This window comes from Tachypleus tridentatus, chromosome 11 (genome assembly GCF_004210375.1).
Source record: "Tachypleus tridentatus isolate NWPU-2018 chromosome 11, ASM421037v1, whole genome shotgun sequence".
NCBI classification, from domain to species: domain Eukaryota; kingdom Metazoa; phylum Arthropoda; class Merostomata; order Xiphosura; family Limulidae; genus Tachypleus; species Tachypleus tridentatus.
The window spans coordinates 18762454-18781934 of record NC_134835.1 but is presented as its reverse complement, the minus strand read 5'-3'; the positions used below and the strand labels follow the sequence as shown (position 1 = coordinate 18781934).

The 19481-nt window shown below is 33.2% G+C and overlaps 1 protein-coding gene across 12 annotated transcripts in view; it reads right to left on the bottom strand.

Annotated features, from left to right (window-relative positions):
* The window catches only part of LOC143231731 (uncharacterized), a 31410-nt gene extending 14861 nt beyond the window's left edge, over window positions 1-16549 (bottom strand). For 11 of the 12 annotated variants that reach the window (XR_013017137.1, XR_013017139.1, XR_013017142.1 and 8 more), the window contains exons 1-5: window positions 16151-16549; window positions 9766-9989; window positions 9219-9363; window positions 8807-8926; window positions 3110-3283 (exon numbers count right to left, since the gene is read on the bottom strand). Coding sequence is in view for 7 of the 12 variants with exons in the window: in XM_076466349.1 (XP_076322464.1) it covers window positions 3110-3283; window positions 8807-8926; window positions 9219-9363; window positions 9766-9989; window positions 16151-16262 (775 nt within the window). In the remaining 5 variants the exon portion in view is untranslated. The remainder of the gene's footprint in view (window positions 1-3109; window positions 3284-8806; window positions 8927-9218; window positions 9364-9765; window positions 9990-16150) is intronic. The other variant, XM_076466353.1, reaches the window with a different exon arrangement.
* Between the last annotated feature and the right edge of the window lie 2932 nt (window positions 16550-19481).

The window sequence follows — 19481 nt, the reverse complement described above, 5'->3', positions numbered from 1 at the left end:
GAAAAATGTAAATGTAAGTATGACTAATATGAATACATAAAAACAAAACAAAAACAAGACAGTAGAGATAGCATTCGCATCTCTCCTACATAATAGTACAAGCAAGAATTAACAAACATTAATGTACAAAACTATCCAATCACAACTGAGTTTAACTTCTTACTTTTATCCATTAACACTACTACACTAAGTGTCTGTGCTATTACGTACAAATGATGTAAATGCCACCCTTACTACTTTTTTTTTTTCAGGAATCAGTATCAGCCATATTTACTTGATTTTTTTGAAAAGTTTTTCTTTAGTTGTTTTTTTAACTCTTTCTCATCAGGTTCAGTATAATATACACAAGTTCATTATTTATAACGTTTGATGAAGTAAGCTCACCTTCACAAAATTTGGTGCATGTGTAGTAAATATTACAAGATCATTTATAACGTTTGATGAAGAAAGCTCACCTTCAGAAAATTTGGTGCATGTGTAGTAAATATTACAAGATCATTTATAACGTTTGATGAAGTAAGCTCACCTTCAGAAAATTTGGTGCATGTGTAGTAAATATTACAAGATCATTTATAACGTTTGATGAAGTGAGCTCACCTTCAGAAAATTTGGTGCATGTGTAGTAAATATTACAAGATCATTTATAACGTTTGATGAAGTAAGCTCACCTTCACAAAATTTGGTGCATGTGTAGTAAATATTACAAGATCATTTATAACGTTTGATGAAGTAAGCTCACCTTCAGAAAATTTGGTGCATGTGTAGTAAATATTACAAGATCATTTATAACGTTTGATGAAGTAAGCTCACCTTCAGAAAATTTGGTGCATGTGTAGTAAATATTACAAGATCATTTATAACATCTGATGAAGTAAGCTCACCTTCACAAAATTTGGTGCATGTGTAGTAAATATTACAAGATTTTTGTGCACAAAAAAATCAGATTTTTAATTAATTATTTTTACTATAAATTTATTTGTGAAAATAGAGTCCATTTTGTTACTAGTCTGAGTGCAAAGTTAAGATTAAAAATCTAATATTTATTCCAAATACCTCAAATATTATTAGTGTAATCACTAAAACTTCCTAAATACAACTAAAATGTATGTTTTTAGTTTGACTTTTTTGTCTGTTGTTTTCCTAAATACATTAGATCTACTGATTTGACTGATCTTGTAGCTGTCATAAAAATTGATAAATAAATTTAAATTATGATTTTTTTTTGTGTTAGAATCATTACACATTATAACACATAAATAAGCATTTAGTCTAAGCATCTTAAGACTCATAATATTGTATATTTATACATATATATAATTACAGTGAAAATAAATACATTGTAATAAAGTTAAATAATAAGTAAAATCACAGCAAATTTTATTAGTTTGTTATAACTCATAAACAAGCTGCAAGAAAAACAAATCAAACAAAAAAAGTCTGCATCAACTGAAAAGATCCCAGGGTACAAGCTACAATGTGGGATTATAAAATGTACCCTAGGTTTTGGAGGTGACTGAAGAAGTAGGACCCACACTGCAATGGGGATACACTGTCTACTAGTCTTAATCTCCATTTGCCAGTCTCATATAAGAAATAACAAATAGCAATAGATATAGAATTAGAACTAGAAATTAGGAGAGCAAGATGTGGGTGCTCAAGTCCTCAATGCCCCACATCTATATCACCCTTCATTGCCTGCAGCCAGTTGTGAGAAGGTGACTGTTCTTCCAAGTAAAGAATTAACCGAAATAGGTGTTCTTTTAATACTTACTTTTAAATTAATAAATTAACTCATATAATATTAAAAGCTGAATTACAATCTATAATTTGATTCCAAACTTATTGACATAAATTTATAAAATAGTAGATTAACAAAATTAAGAATGCAAGTCAACAAGGGTGATGACATGGCCTTTGACCCATGGCCAGGTTGTGAAAGGGTTAATAACACTTGCAAAAGCAGATACTCCATTTAAAGGTACATAACCTCAGTGAAACAACTGGTTTACATCATTGTTTTGGTTTTTGAGTTATCATATAATAATAATAATAATAATAATAATAAAGCAATGGAAAAGAACCAAAAATTCAAACATTTTGCTCTGCTGTTTACACACATTCATAAAATTTGACTCAGTGATTAGATAGATATTTTTAAAAAAAGAAAGCACTGCACAGTATTGTAAAGTTATGGTGACCTATTGAAGGGATATTTAAATTATCATTTGAACAACCCAGGCCATCCCCACACAGGCAGTGCTGCCACCTGCCTAATAGACATACTTGTAACAAATCAAAAGAGGTAATTAGATCTTCATACAAATCACTAGTTAGCTAACTTTACTCAGAATACTGTGTGTAGTTTCAGTTTCCTTGCCTGAAAAATGATACTCTTACTATACAGAAGATTCAGAAGAGGGCTAAGTAGATAATTCCAGGGTTCTCTGATAGAGATATTAAGATCTCTTAACATATTTTTTCTTGAGAAAAGGAGGGCAAACAGTGACTTTAAGATGAGATTATTTGGAAAATTGAAAGATTAAGGAGGCTTTCCATTTCTTTGTGCTGCAACCCAAAAATAATTGCTTTACAGGACATAAGTTTATGATTTTGAAAAAAACAGGCTAAGTTCCAGTTTAGCCTCTTTTAGTTTCCCCATAGCACAATTATATTACGTGGTAAGTTGTCATTAGCATTAGTAGAGAGTAATGAATTTTTTTTTTGAAAATAAAGAGGGTGGATTCACATTTTAACTTTTACTCAGAAATAGGTAGTCTTGAAGGTTCAAATGATTCCTTGGTGTCTACAATGTTATATGTGAATTAGTGCAATTTAATATGATAAAGTTAACTAAAAGAAATGAAAACAACTGAAAACTTCAGAGAAATGTGTTGCATCATCCTTTAAAATATACTTAGAAATAAGAGAGCAATTCTGTGATCAAAGCTTTGATAGTAGAGTATGTGACACATTCCTTCAAGATGAAATCTACATTTCATCAAAAGTTCAAATTTCATTGAAAAATTTTAAATTATTATTTTGCTTATACCACAAACTTTACTATCATTTCTTTTTAATCTATCTCAAGGGTTTGTTATAATACACTTACTATTGTATCCTGGATAGTGTGGTGCCAGTGGGTCATGGTCTGACTGTCTTTGTCTCTGACAGATACACACTACAATGCCTACCACACACAGAAAACATATAACAACTGTGCTGACAATTATAGATACGAATACAGTAACTCCAATTCCTAGAATCAAGTTTTCAGCAGGCTCATCTAAGAATTAAGAAAATGATAATTAGAATTTAAAAAAGAACTCCTATTTAGACTTGATTAATTTTCTGACAGTGAAGTTTACATATTTATAAACAGTGTGAATGACTTTTTCTAACTGACATATCTGATTACAATTAATTTTTCTCGTCATAAGACATTAGTAATAGTCCTAGTATACTGTTCAACTCTGATTCTTTATCTATTTACTTGCTTAGAACTTTTAAGCACTAAAAGTTGGATAATAATATTAATCCAACTACACTATTTCTCACCATATCCTTAGTTGATAACGTGTTTTGCTCAAAACCTAGATCATCAAGCCTGAACAAACACTGTTTATGTAAGCCATCTTGTTACCTCATGAATGCTTTTTTCAACAGGCCTAATATTAACACTTTATGACAGGAATAATTTAACCATTTTTGTAAGAAAGACACACACACATGCTCACAAATACAAATAATTTTAACATTTGAAATTGAGTTTTAATCTCTTCTCATATAGATAAGGTTTGCAATGCTACTATAGCATGTGGTCTACAAATATATTTACACCGTAGCACGTGGTCTACAAATATATTTACACCATAGCACGTGGTCTACAAATATATTTACACTATAGCATGTGGCCTACAAATATATTTACACCATAGCATGAGGTCTACAAATATATTTACACCATAGCATGAGGTCTACAAATATATTTACACAATAGCATGTGGTCTACAAATATATTTACACTGTAGCATGTGGTCTACAAATATATTTACACTGTAGCATGTGGTCTACAAATATATTTACACTGTAGCATGTGGTCTACAAATATATTTACACAATAGCATGTGGTCTACAAATATATTTACACTGTAGCATGTGGTCTACAAATATATTTACACTATAGCATGTGGTCTACAAATATATTTACACTATAGCATGTTGTCTACAAATATATTTACACTATAACCTGCTGTCTCCGTAGATACTACCATCATTACCATTCTAATGATTCACTAAAACATAATTTATTGCTAAATGATTCATATCTGTTCATGTTTTTCTGTTCATCACATAACAAGTTACTGAGTTATGTGTTCCAAAGTAGCACCTTAAATTTAGGTTATAATTAGGTTAGTATTGAATGTTGGAACTTATTCTGATTATATCTGCCACAAAACATTACGTAATGATTATTTTAATAAGCATTATTTATAGTAACTGGTGCCAATTACAAGTAAACAAAAGTTACAATACTGATACTATCCATGTATATCACAATACTATAATAGTGCCAGATTTTCTTATACAAATGAAAGACACATTCCTATAGCAAATAGAAATCCATACATCAAGAGCTGTATTTGTTAATCAAAAGTCTAAGACATGAAATAACTTCCTAAGGAGCGTATACAAATAAGAAACACTGGAAACCAGGGCGTAGATCCTGGGTGGGATACATCCCCACCTTCATTTTAGGTGGGGGTATGGTGCATACAATCATCCCCCCCTACAGTTTGGTCTGTTGAATTGTTTTATTGCATCACTGGCCTATAAATTGTGTGTTTGTTCTTGTGATTCTCGTGTTCTTACCAATCGAATGAGATAATTAGGCTGAGACGTAGGCTTTTTCAGTAGCCGAAATGTACATCTTTAATATAGGCGTACTTCTAAGCTTTTTGATCTAAGCGATAGTTCGTAAGTATCAGTCAGTAGGCCTAAGTATACATGCAAGGCTTGCAAGCACCATCACAAAATCTACTTAAGTCTTGTACGTAGTCTAAGATTAACTAAAATTTTCATCACAACAGATTGAACAGAGCATGAAATTTGAAAATATTACTCCCAAGCGTAAACTCCTGTGATCTAGATCTGGCAGGCCACGTGTAGCTTGTAGCTGCATCAGTCTTATGTGTATATTGTGCGGTTTTCCTACACCATTTGTTCTTATGTATGTCTAGCCGGTTTTTATTGTCGAACGGCACCATAGTGTACGTTTAGTGTAAAGTTACGACAGGTTTGAGCTGCTTGGATCCAGTCGTGCCCTACATCACCCCCCTCCACTCCCTTTAGTCTGAGCCTCAATTTTACAACAGGGCTCATTTAACCTGTGTTTGTGGCCCTCATCAATCCATGAAATTTCAGATTATCACCACCTTCTAATAAAGTGCTGGTGCTTTATGGTAAAAGAACAATATATTCTCTCATCATAGATAGTAAAAATATGGAATTTTCTTGTATAATTAGAACACAAAAGGAGTGATTTCAGCAGCCTGAAGACTCTACTTGAATTGTATTGCTAGTTTTTGTTTAGGTGTTTTTATTTAATAGACGTGCTTATGGACATTATATCACAACGTGTTTGATGAGTTTTAACAGGAATGTAATATATTTGTGATTGTTTAAGTATTTTTTGAGAAACTTGTAATTACTTGTGTTGTAACTAGCACACATTATTATCTCAGCTATGCCCAGGCGGTCAGTCGGCTCGGTAGTCACTGTGAGGTTCACACATTCGACTTAAATACATTGTACAGTTCAGTCCTACTTCCATTCTGTTCCATCTTTGTTCATTGTATGTTAGAATTTTTCAATAAAGACTGAATTTTAGCTTGTTGAGTCATCTGGGAAACAGATTCCAATTATGACAAGCAAGCATCTGAAACTTTCCCATATTAGACAGTTCTGCAAGCCAGTTACTAGTACTACAAGTGACAATGTAGATGTAGATAATCCAACAACCTCAAGCAGAGGAATAGAAACTTGTTATACAGAGGAAATACCATGTTCATCAGAGGACGAGTCTGAAAATGCTTGTGCAACTATTGCACAACATGAACCACCAGATAGTTGTGAAACAAGTTTGTGCAGTAATGAAAAATCTGACAATCCACAGATACAGTGTAGAAAGCCATATCATCCAGACGCACAACTAATACCACGACAAAAAGCAAAATCTCAAAATCTCAACTTCCAGGGCAGGTGGTTTGATGGCCGCACTTCGACAATCAGACTCAAAAAGTTATATATGCTTTAATTGTGCCAAGGTAGAAAATAGAGGCCAGTGGGGTATACCTTCATATCCATTGGTTTTTGCAACTGGAAAAAGGCAAAACAGAAATTCAACGAACACCAATCCTCCTCTCAGCACAGATTCGCTATATCTCCAGAAAGTTTACTTGATGTAACTCCAGTGACTGTCCAGCTACATGATGAAAAAAAGAAGCAGCAGGAAGAATGCAAAAGAAGTCTAGCCAAAATATTCAGAAGTTTATGTTTGTTATTGCATCAAGGTTTAGCATTACGTGGACATACTGATATGGAGGGGGAACTTCCTGCAGTTAATGAAGCTCCTGGAAGAGGAAGATCCTGAGTTGATGGCCTACTTGTCAAAGAAAACCACAATCACATCACCCCAGGCTCAGAATGAAATAATGGAGATGTTCAGCCATCAAATACTGCACACAAAGTGCAGCAAAGTAAAATCTTTGCATTATTGGTTAATGGCACTGAAGATGTTACAGGTGCTGAACAGGAAGCAATATGTGTACGATACGTAGATGAGAACCTTGACGTCCATGACACATTTCTTAGTTTGTACAGTGTTTCCAATACAACTGGTGAAACAATATTCTCGACTATACTTGATGTACTGACTAGACTCAATTTACCACTGTCAGGATTAAGAGCACAAACTTATGATGGAGTTGCTAACATGAGTGGTGCGTACAGTGGATGCCAGGCAAAAATAAAAGAGAAGCAACCATCAGCTTTGTTTTTTCACTGCGGAGCACACAAGGCTAATTTAATAATGCAACATGCAGTTGAAGCTTGTGAATGTGTTCGAGATTCTATCCAGTGGGTACATGAACTTGGTGTCTTGCTTCAGAGGTCAGGCAAATACAAGACAATCTTTGAAAATATTGTATCGTCAGACAGCCACAACGGTCCAGTTAAATACATCCGCCCACTGTGTCCAACACGCTGGATGTGCCACCTATCTGCAATTACATGTGCTAATGATCACTACAGTGACATTGTTGATTCTTTGTCTGAATATACAAATGAAAAATCAGATGTAACAGTGAAAGCACAAGGTCTGCTGGACAGATTTGACAAAGGAAAGATAGTTTTAGGATTGTTCATGGCTCAGCATCCATTAACTGCATTAGAGGAACTAAATAGTGCATTCCAAGCAAAATCAGTGACAGTATCTGGCATGATTGAAGCATCTGCAATGACAGTTAAGCAACTGTGGGTATTGCAAAAAGAGGAAAATTACAACAAGATATTTGATGAAGCTGAGAAAAAGGTAACTTCCCTAGATCTGGTGCCTATTGAACTACCACGCATTTACAGACCCCCAAGAAGGATCACAGGTGATGGCTCAGCACACCATTCTGCAACAGCTAGAGATTACTACAGAAGCCAATATTTTGAATTTGTGGACACAGTCACAGAACATCTGACCACTAGATTCAATGCAAACAACAATGACTTGAGGCAATATCTGGCACTTGAGAACATTATCACATCTGGCAAGATTGACAACTCAGTTATAAACTTCTATCCAGAAATCACTGCACAACCGGCTCGAGTTTCAGTTGCCCATGTTCAAAGGAACAACAAAAGCAGTATCTCTGAAAGGTGTGAAGGATGCTTACTGTAAAATGCATGAAACAAGCCAGCAGATGTTTAGTGAAGAGTTTCTTCTCATGAAAATTTTGCTTGTATGTACAGTATCCAGCTGCGAATGTGAATGCAGCTTTTCTGCATTAAGACGGTTGAAGACGTGGTTAAGGTCAACTATGCCTCAGTGCTGCTTCAACCATGTGGCAGTTTGTCACACTCACAAAGATGAGGTTGACAAGATAAATATAGAAGAACTTATGAAAGAATACATAAACAGATCATCACAAAGGAGGTCTACGTTTGGGAACATGTAGACCAGAGGACTAAATGAATCTTACTTCAATGAAAAGTATGAATAATTATGTGCTACATTTTATTGATGTGTAATTTTCAAGAGTTTGCAAAGACATTTTAATTATTTTTATCAAACAACATGAACAGTTTTTCAGTAGATATAAACATACTCTGTGACTGTATGTTTACAGCTTTCAGGTTCACATAATCAGAGATTACCCATTTGCAAATTAAACAGTCCACATAAGTGGTTGCAAAAATCATCCGCCCATTCAGGTTCACATAATCAGAGATTACCAATTTGCAAATTAAACAGTCCACATAAGTGGTTGCAAAAATCATCCCCCCCCCCGATCGGGTGTAAAAAGTCTATGCCCCTGGTGGTTACTAAATATAATATTGTGTTAAAATAAAAGAAACTAAAACTAATTCTAATAATTGAAAAATAACATCTTTCAGCCTTTATAATTTGTTAGATTTTTCTGAGCAACAACTCTTATGTTGATAACAAATCATTTTTTATGTAAGAAGGAAATTAACATTAGCCATGAGTATACCAAATCTAAGATTCATTTCTGAGTCCAACAAATAATTACAAACTTACTTGGACAAAGAGCCAAGCTGGTTTCATCACTGTTATCGCCACAGTGGTTAATGTTGTCACAAGTTAAATCCTCAGATATACAGAAAGTGTTCAAACACTGAAAATCTTGACATCCTACAGCTGAAGAAATTAAATGAGCTAAATAAATTATTTCAAGACTACCATGTCATTTTTTGTTACATGTAACTCTGAATTTTAGTACTTTGAAATGTAAACTACATCTGACTCTATGGAATATATCTTGAAATATATTTAGTTAATTTGACGGTTATGCTTTTTACATGTATTTGGTACTGAAAGAAATCAACAGATTCAAAATGTAAAAACAAATGTATTATGCCAAGAATATTTTCCCAAAGCAGATCTTAGAGATAGCTGAAGAAAAAAGAGAAGATAATTTACAGTATCATACGAGATGTTTTGAAGGCCGTTATGATTAACTTGAAACCGTTCCCCAATTTGCTCCACTTGTCTGTAATATATTTCAAAGTGACAAAGTTGCTCTGAGTGAAAATAGTGCCTACATTACGCTTGGTGCTTCGGCAGGACAGGTGGGCCTAAAAGGAAAGAAAATCACTGATATACAAATATATAAACCTATATCATCAAAATTAGTTAACAGAAAAATATCAACAGGAAGAGATCAGTTTGTGAATGTTAGACGAAGTGTTTCACACTTTAGTATCAATACCTAAACAGATATGAGCTGATGAACAAACTGATACATCTGAGCACAAAACAATTTAGTTACCAAAATAAGTTAAAATTAACAAAAAATACCATTAAGTATAATTTATTTTTATTTCAAAATATATACCTAACAAGAAAAGTTCAAATATTCTGTTTCTAAACCTAATTACACTTGAAGAAAGTTTGCAATCTCAAGAGTTAAGATTTCTATCACAGGAACTTGTCAGTATGATACACTGCTTGTGTTAAAATTACTTAAAATGAATTACCTTGTGGGTGCCATAGGCATTGTCTCCATCATAAACAAAGAGATGGTCGTTACAGTCCAGAGCTAGGTGGTCAAATCGCAACATGAATTTTTGAAGAATGGAATCTGTTTGGAATGTGATGACACATTTGAGATTATCTTCACTTTCTGAGGTAAGAACAACCCCATCAATCTTTTTGTATAGTGGATGAAATATTTTTTGTCCACATAGTGTAGATATGTGATCTAAAGAAAACAGATTACTAGAACTTATTGTGTATCTCACACACAAGATATTATAAAAATACTGTATTTTATTAAAAATTTTATGTAAAATCAGTATTTTTCCAATTCCTTCCTTACTATAATAATACTGTTTTTAGTGGGTTAGTTCTTTTAAATTATATGCTACAAATCTTCTTTTTTTTTCCTTCTCTAAGGGGTAAAGTTGAAAAGACTTAAGGCTGTAATGCATTCATTGATTTGTCATACTCTCTACTGTAGACTGCAGTTCTACCTATTCAAGGCTAATCAGCAGAGCTTGGGTCAGAAAACCAAAACAACACAGTTATGCCTCTTATAATGGTGAAGTGCCATAATGTTATTCACACATCTAATTTAAGTTACTGTATGGTGAACAAAAAGGTCTCTACAATCCCATAAATATCAGACAAAAATAATAACAATAGCCAGTCCACATAAATACAAGTTGCTTTATTTAACATATCAACAATTAATTCATGATGTGAAAACTGAAGTTCAGTAATGTACATGAAGACAGTTCACAAAATACACATTTTATTTACAAGTTCGAACATTTTGAAATAACTTGTTATATCACCATCAAAATCTGAAAATTGTTACAAAAATGATTATTACTACAATTATAATATAAAGTAATTATTAGTTTATTTAGTTGTTAGGAAAAGAGGAAGCAGATAGATAAAACAAATTATATATATATATATTAAACTGGCTCAGTTACATGTGTAAATTTAGAACAATCTTAGGTCTAAAGAGCTTTGTGAATCATTAAGGGTTGGGCAGTCTTTAGCCATAAGGAGACTTTCTTTAATGTAGGCTTGAAGATCTGAAGATCATGTGATATAGAAATGAAATGAGATAACGTGACCTCTGGTTTCAGAATGTGTAGGAGTCAATGAGTGGCTGGGTTTAAATAGTGGATGGTTGGTTCTGATAGATTCTCCTAAATGTTTACAGATTCAAGATTTTAAGTGGCATTTTGTTTAACCTACCTTAATACCATCATTCATGATCTGTAGCTCTCTCTGGCAAACAAAGAAATTACAACATTAAAATGCAGTTTACAACACTGCCTCCATCTTGCAAGTCCCTTAAATTGTAACACAGAAAACAAAATACTGTACCTCATCTTCCATTCATCAAGTCTTTTGGCAGTTTTCATTTCCAAAGCCCACAATATATAGGTGAGACAGAGCTTTGTCGCTTGTTGTCAATAGCTGACTTGTCTGGTAGTAGTAATGACAGAAATTCTGAGATCCTCCAAATGTTAAGGTTATGCTGACAAGTTCTTATTGAAAATTACCCAGTTGGCCATTTTCTTACCAGTGTACTTTCAAATATGATTATGGTGAATGATGTTTGATTTGGATCACCTCTCCTCTGAACAGGCATTTAACAAAGAAGTTTATCCTCTTTCATGATGTGAAATGTTCAGCCGTACCATTTCAACTTGATGGACTCTAATTTTGTCAGCACTTACAGCATAACTACTTTTCACTTTATCACAAGCTGGCACGAGTTCTTCCTTGGCAAAGTTATATATGAAATCTTTATCTTCATATTCAATAGAGCTCTTCAAATCACCAATACCTCATGTCACGCTGGAGTTTCAGTCTCATTACACCAAGTCATTAGTTATAGCTATTAACTCGTGATATAAGTAACTCATTTCTTGGTGGTACAATAACTACCATTTCTGTTTGCATTGGATATTCAACCTTTGGTTGAGCAATTGCCTCATAGCATACAAAGATTTCCTGGTTGTAGACTATGAAGCTAGCCTAATCTGACATCCACATCGCTGCATGAAATCAGTCTCCAAAATGTATTCTTCCTTGATGCCAATTACATGCATCTAATAAGACACAGGATAGCTTCCCACAAAAAGGGCAGTTTCCATGTTCCCTTTTGCTTAAGCTTTATGCCCACCAACTGTTTGCACCAATCTCTCTTCCTTCTTTGCCTCTGGAAGCAATTTACCATATTTCATTAACAACTTATCTCACACAACTGTAGTTGTAGAATCAGTGTCAATGTCAACCAGTGTACTGCAAACTTTTCCATCAATAAGCTCATGGACAATTTTCCTCAAATGTTGAACTTATTTTCTCATTCATGATAGAATATTTCCAGATGAACATTATCTTATAAATACATTTAATTCCTGTTCTCTATATGTTCTATTAACTTTACATTGTTTGTAATTAAGTAATATTCCTAACCCTGAAGAGATGACAGATGGAAACATCAATTCTGAACTTACTAAGGAAAAAATAATTATAAAGCACTTGGGCTACATAATATTTAGCAAATAGTTTTGAAAGATGCTATAGATTGAATATGTGAGCTGCACCCTATAATTTTTTCTAAGTTCTTGAATAGTGGGAAAGCACCAGAGGATTGGAAGTTAGCTAATGTAACTCCTCTTTCCAAGAGAGATGACAAATATTTTCCAGCAATTACAGACCCATCAGTCTTGCATCAGTTGTGAAAATAGTTTTGAAAGTCTGACAAAAGATGCTTGGTGAAGTGTTTTAAGTAATTTTGATAGATAAGTCAGCTTGGTTTCACAATGTGAAAATATTACCCTGCTAATATGTTGGACATTCTTACAAGAGATCACTGCTTATGTAGGCAACACAACAGTGAAGAATTTGTGTTGTGATGTGCCACATAAAAGAATAATTAAAATATTATCTCTTGTAGGTGTGGGGAATAAGTTAACTGATAGATAAAACAGCTGGTTATTATAAATAACAGTTCTGTCAGAGTAGATTAATATTGCAAGTAGGGAAACTCAGAACTGTTGGGGCCATATTATTTATTAGGCACAGTGCCCAAGGCCTACAAAAACTATGGATCCATGAAATTTTCCTTAAAAGTTAATCTATGGTTTAATTTATATGACTGGTAGGGCCTATAGAAAGAAGATGCCTTGGCCCTATGACTGTACTGATCCAACACTGAGAACTGTGTTAGGACCTTTGTTTCATTTACATCAATAATAAATATGAAAGAACGGTAAAAAAATTAAATAAATTTGATGATGACGTTAAAGTTTTGCTACTGTGAGGATGCTACTGCCTTACAAATGGATTTGATTTATTTGGCAAGTTGAGCAAGTAACAGATGGCTTTTAATTATAATACATGCAAAGTAATGCATGTGAATATCACAGTTTGAATTATGAGTATAATTTTGATGTGTTTTCTTATAGCAAAGCCACATTGGGCTATCTGCTGAGTCCACCAAGGGGAATTGAACCCCTGATTTTAGAACTGTAAATCCATAGACTTATCACTGTACCAGCAGGGGACAAGTTTGACGTGAATAACCTTAAAAGTCTTATGAAAAAAAACAAAGACACCTTGATGTTCTAACTGATCAATCTATTGAAACATCCAGCCAAAGTGTTGTTCCTAACACCAGGACAAATAGGGTTCTGGGTTATATCTACAGAAATACTGAATACAAGTTTAAAGAGGTTATCATGTCATGTCAAGGTTATTTGTTAATCTAATAAGGACACTGAACTCTTGGAAATGATTTGAGAAAGACTAAAATGAAGAAAAGGTTGTTATATGAGGATAGTTTCACATCTCTGAAATTGTTTTTTTCATGAAAAGACAAGTGTTAAGAAAAGATTTCTAAGGTAAGTGTTAAGAGAAGATTTATAAGGCAACTGACGCTATTGATTTATCATTTTTTTATCCTATTTAATCATCAAAATGGAAAAACCACAGGATGCTAATGTAAACTTTGGCAGAAAAGAAGTCATCTTCACCAGATATAGCTTTAGTTTACTAACAAGGTAGTTGGTCTCTAGAATTGGTTGTCTTCAAATGTGGTGTTTGAAATTAGTCTGAGAAAGCTTGATAAATATATGAATGATAAATGCTGGCTATAAGTGTTTGTTCTTTCTAACAGTTTAACTTTATGGATAGGACAGCTTAGATGGAACAAAACCTCCCTTATTGTCCTTTAATATTATATTACTTATTATTCTCTCACTTGTTTTTTCTTCCTCTTTGATGTCTTTCTTTATCAAACCATTTTGTTATTACAGCCTATTTGCACTTTATTTCACACTCTGTATTATTTTTCAGATTACTTGTATTCTACCTGTACATCTCTGGTAGTTTCAATGAGGATGAATTTGGCATGGTCAGCTGGGTAGGGCACTCAATTCATAACCTGAGGGTTACAGGTTTGAATCCCCATCACACCAAACATGCTTGCTCTTTCAGCCATAGGTGCATTATAATGTGACACTCAATCCCCACTTGGTAAAGAAGTAGCCCAATAGTTGGCAGTGGGTGGTGATGACTAGCTGCTTTATCTCTAGTCTTATGCTACTAAATTCAGGACAACTAGCACAGATCACCCCTTGTGTAGCTTTGTGTGAAATTCAAACAAATAAACAAACATATTCACTGGACATGTCTTCAATCAAATGTATTTTAACTCTTGTTTAAATATTACATATTTTTCTTGTAATTCCTCTTTTATGTCTTGAACTTCTTTAGACTTTACACACATTTTTTCTTGGTTTTCCTTTTCTTTTCTGATCAGCTCTTCCTTTCCAGTTTTTAGATCTTTTTCAAGTTTCTCTATCATCATTCTGTTTCACTATTAATATTCTATCATTCAATTTCTTTTTTTTCTTGTTGCTCTTCTCTAAATTTTTTTAATCTGGTTTCTCCTGATCTTGGCATAGTAATTTCATCATCATAATACTTTTCTCTCACTCTTTTATCTTGTGATCTTCATTTTCAAAAATTAAAATGTTTTGTGATTAAAGGATTACAAGCTCTCCTTTACTTTCACCAAAGCAATATCCTTCACCTGACACCAATGTTGTAAAGTAGTTCTTTAATGGATGAATTAATTTAAGTCAATTAGTGAAAAATAATCCAAAGTCCAGTCTTCTCCACAAGTTACAAATAACAATTTTTTTGTTTCTGACGTATCTATAATGATTGAACACTTGTTCCCTTATAGTAAATTGTTGTACCTTACATTACAAATGACGTTCCAACCTCTCTAACATGTAGTCAATTTACGTGTACAAAGTATTTCAATAATTACAACTGCAAAAACAGATCCAAATGCTTATACACTAATTAACTGATCCAACTATCTCGAAATAATTCTACCTGTTATTTTCTTGGACATCTTTGAACTCACTATTTTTGAAAAACTATTTTCTCTCTACAATCTATCTCCAAACTTACCAGAACTTTTGAGAATGAATATCTAAAACATTCTAGGCCAATCTTAAACAACGCTATTTACAACGTTTTCTTTATCCAACAAACTATTTGCAACACTAGAATATAGCTTACATCAGTATTTAAACTAATAACAATAGATAAAAGCTCTACAAGCAAGTCAAATATTTAAATTTTATGCATTCTACCCCTTTCGGGAGAGTAATTTTCCTAATTTTGATAATTTTTTTGTTGTGGGACCGATTGAAAAGAGAAGAATATATCTCCATTTCCTTAAAATGTTATGTATATTCAACCTTAAATTATTATTAAAAACAAAGTTCTAAATCCATACAAAATAGTTCATGGAAAACCATTATGTAGTTCCTCTATTATGAATTGGTTCAGAAGTAATAGAATCGATTATACAAATATAATAGCACTTTGCTGCCACGAGTTTTTAATACGTTTCTTTATCTCAGTAGCTGGATTTCAATATTTATCTTGAGTGAGTGGTTAACAGGTACGGAATTACTCCCAATATGATTTTAGCGTGTAATAAGTATTGCACATATCTTTATGTAATTGGTGAATTAATTTTAGTTGTATATTTTTAGTTTTTTTTAAAAAAAACGTCCTTTATTTAGGCAATACCATTACTTAATAAAACAAGTATGATATATAACTCGTACTTTCACCTCAACAGTCAAAATTTAATAAATTTAAATAAGAAACCACGCATGTGCAGTGTTGTTCTATTAGGTTGGATTATTCTCTCTCTCCCAGGGACACAATCCAGGCATATTCAACTGTGATATCGTAGTCTTACCCTTGGACGATAAGAAAAAAGCTTGTTTTTTGGTTGCACACACAGAGATAATTATATGAAGTCAGATAATAAATAAAAACTAGTATTGTTATTTAACTACTTACAGTATTTGTTTTTCTCAGCACTTGTTCCGTTGATGCTGAGTCGTAATATTAGGAAGACAAGAATCACTAATCTCGACGGAGAAAACAGCGCAGGCATGATGCAACGATTCATGTTGAATAGCTAGCTCATTGATCACTCCATCGGCTAGCCCCCAGGATATGCAGCCACTTTCGCACCAATGTACTCGTTACTATTTAACTTAAAAAAGCAATGCAGATTTTTTGTCCTTCGGCAATAATGCATACTGCACACACGAATCCATTATTAAAACAATAAATCTGCCTCCAACATAACATTTTTATCTTCTACTTCTCCATAAGTATTCAAAACAAATGCCGCAAATTAATGTTTACTTTCACAGAACCTATCACCGAACCAAAAATTCAGTGGTTTGTAGTTTAAACCATTACTAAACGAGGGCGCTGCAATTATGTATCATAAGTGAAATTTTGAGTACAAACAGTGTGACTATTAGGTATAGAAAGATAGTTAATTAGTTAATATAAATACGCAAAGTTTGTTAATTAAAACAATGCTATAGGCTATATTTTTAACTAAAATAGTTGTATTGTATTTGAATAAAGAGAGTTATAATATCAGATGATTAGTGCGTGGTTTAATGATTAAATTTTGCGAATATTAAAGAAAAGGCTTGACCAGTTATTCTTTAGTAAGGTATTGTTGATTATAGTGTAAACGCTGAAAACAAGCGAAACTTTAGCACCTCAGTAGTTTAAATTTGTAATAAAAATAACATAAACTGCTGATGCGCGTTTCCACACTTCTCTTAACTTGTCCATTTCGGGTTCGAGTTACCAAACATGCAAAATGAAAATATCTGTATTTTCCTCAACAAATATGGGAAGAGAGAAAAACAACCAAAATATTTGCGGTTTCTGTCATTTTCGTCATAAATTCTAGGCCTATTAGTTGTAGATTGCTTATTGAGTTAACAGTGAATGGCAAGCAGATGTTTTTAGCTTTCGTTTTGTTTTTTGTATTTCACTTAAAGCTACACGAGAGCTATTTGCGCTAGGCGTCTTTAATTTAGCAGTTTAACACTTGAGGAAACTCATAACCACCTACCGCCAACTCTTAGACTACTCTTTTACCAAAGAAAAGTTAAATTAAATATCACATTATAACGCCTCCACCGATGAAAGGACAAACATATTTGGTGCGACGGTGATTTGAACCTTCACCCCTCAGATTACGAGTTGAGCACCATAACCACTTGTCCATGCCTGAAAAGCGTGTAAATATTTATGGAACAGAAAGTTTGTTACCATAAAAGGTTATCAAACATAGAACGTTCGAAATGAACAAGCTCAATCAGTGGTTCTCGCCATGTTGTCACAGGAAAAATATAGATAAGAATAAATGAGATTGTATTAAGTAAGCTCAGGTCGTTATACAAGTAACGATGAAATATTATTCGAATAGACAAAAAAGTTGGAGGTGGACACTGTTTGCAAGCTGCCTTACTTCTTCACTATCACTTAAAAAGTAGGTACGCTAGTTTAATGTCCTTCAAGTATCTTTGTTCGATATTTCACAACAACAACAAGAGAAACAAGTATCAAAACACAGATCCAGAGAAGTTTACGTGCGAGTAAGCTGCAAATGAAGATTATTTTAAAATTGGGATAATATAAAAATAAATATTGAGTGTTAAAAGTTTTTAAAGAAAATGTTACAATAATAACTAGGTAAGGAGAATACTGGGAATTATTTGGTGGAGATGAATAAAAAGTAAATAAATAAAGTGGTTATGTAGATTTTTATATATATATAATTAGATGAATGTATGTATGTACACTCAGCGACGTACTCAAAGTTCTACAAAATAATATATTTATTAATTCCCTGCAGGTTGATGATGTCAAATCGATAGATGATCACATTTTAGTTTCGTCGTTTATATTTGATTGCCGATGAATGATGAAGGTTCATCAATCTGAATCTAGCTGAATCTCAAGAGGTATGAATTGTTTGTCGACAAGTGAATTTCTTGGGTCAAAAAAGTAATGGAATTGGAGCATCTGCCAAGTCAAGGAATCTTGAATTGGTCTAAAATTGAAAATATTTTTGATGAGGCAACATGAATATCTCTCAAAGTTACTGAAAAAAAAAATACTGTCCCTTAAGTAACTGAAAGGAAATTCTATACCAGTAGAATATGTATAGGATTTAATTTTTAACAGTTCAGGAAAAGATGAATTTTACCCAAAACTGGCCAATTGGTATAAATTTTATGAGGTTATAGGTCATCTTTGACTGCATTCTTACCACCGTCCTTTCATATAATCATACCCTGACAAATCTTGTCCTCAACAAAATTATTAGAAAATTCAAACTACTGAGTGTGAACTTATGTTTACCATTACAGTAAGACAGTGGCTATTGCAGAAAGGTTGTTTGTTAGTAAGTACAAAGCTACATATGAAACCAACATTTTATTATTGAAAGCTGTCAAACTTAACTCTGAGTCATCAGGCAGTGATCTAGAAATGAAATATAATACCATTTGAATAAGTTTACTAAGTGTTACTTTCTACATGGATAACAGTTTACATTCAGGAGAGGTAATGCAGAATTGAAGACTTTCTGTAATCAAGTACGCCAGATAACAAGAAATGCCGGTAGTGTAGCTTTAACAGTTTACATTACCATGGAAATGCTGATGTATTATTACAAAGTTGTTACATTAATGAAAAATACAAACACCATGAAAAAGGGAAACACAAGAAAATCGAAATAATCATCCTACATTGCAATAGAATAGAATCTATAATGGGGCATTCACAGATGGCGATTATAGAAAACAGATATGGCTCAACACATAATGGAAAAGCTCAGACAAAATATATGAACAGTAAGCCTATTATTCAGTGGATCAGAAATGGAGCATATGACCTGAATGAGAAACAATACAACCCAAAACAAATAAATATTGGAGTGAATTCATTATGACTAAAGGACGGCTTATAATGTTGAAAAATAAAATATGTTAATGGCAGAAGCAGATTTAAGGTTGTGTGAGCCCTACATCTCATGTAACTTTACATAGAATTAAGACCATGGGCCCTGGAACTGAGCCTCCTCTAGCCCCTACCTAAATACGCCACTGGCCAATGGATACACTTGATGGCTTTAGTTGATACTTCCACAGTTGCTAGATAAACACTATTACTTCTACACGCTTTCAATAGCTGGAGGTATAGCTGTCAAGAATAAGGCTAAGAACCTCTCTATTGAGTTAAGTGCCAAAAACCTGTGCAGGATTGGTGTAAGTTTTACTCACAGCATCATTCGTAAAAGGGTTCACGA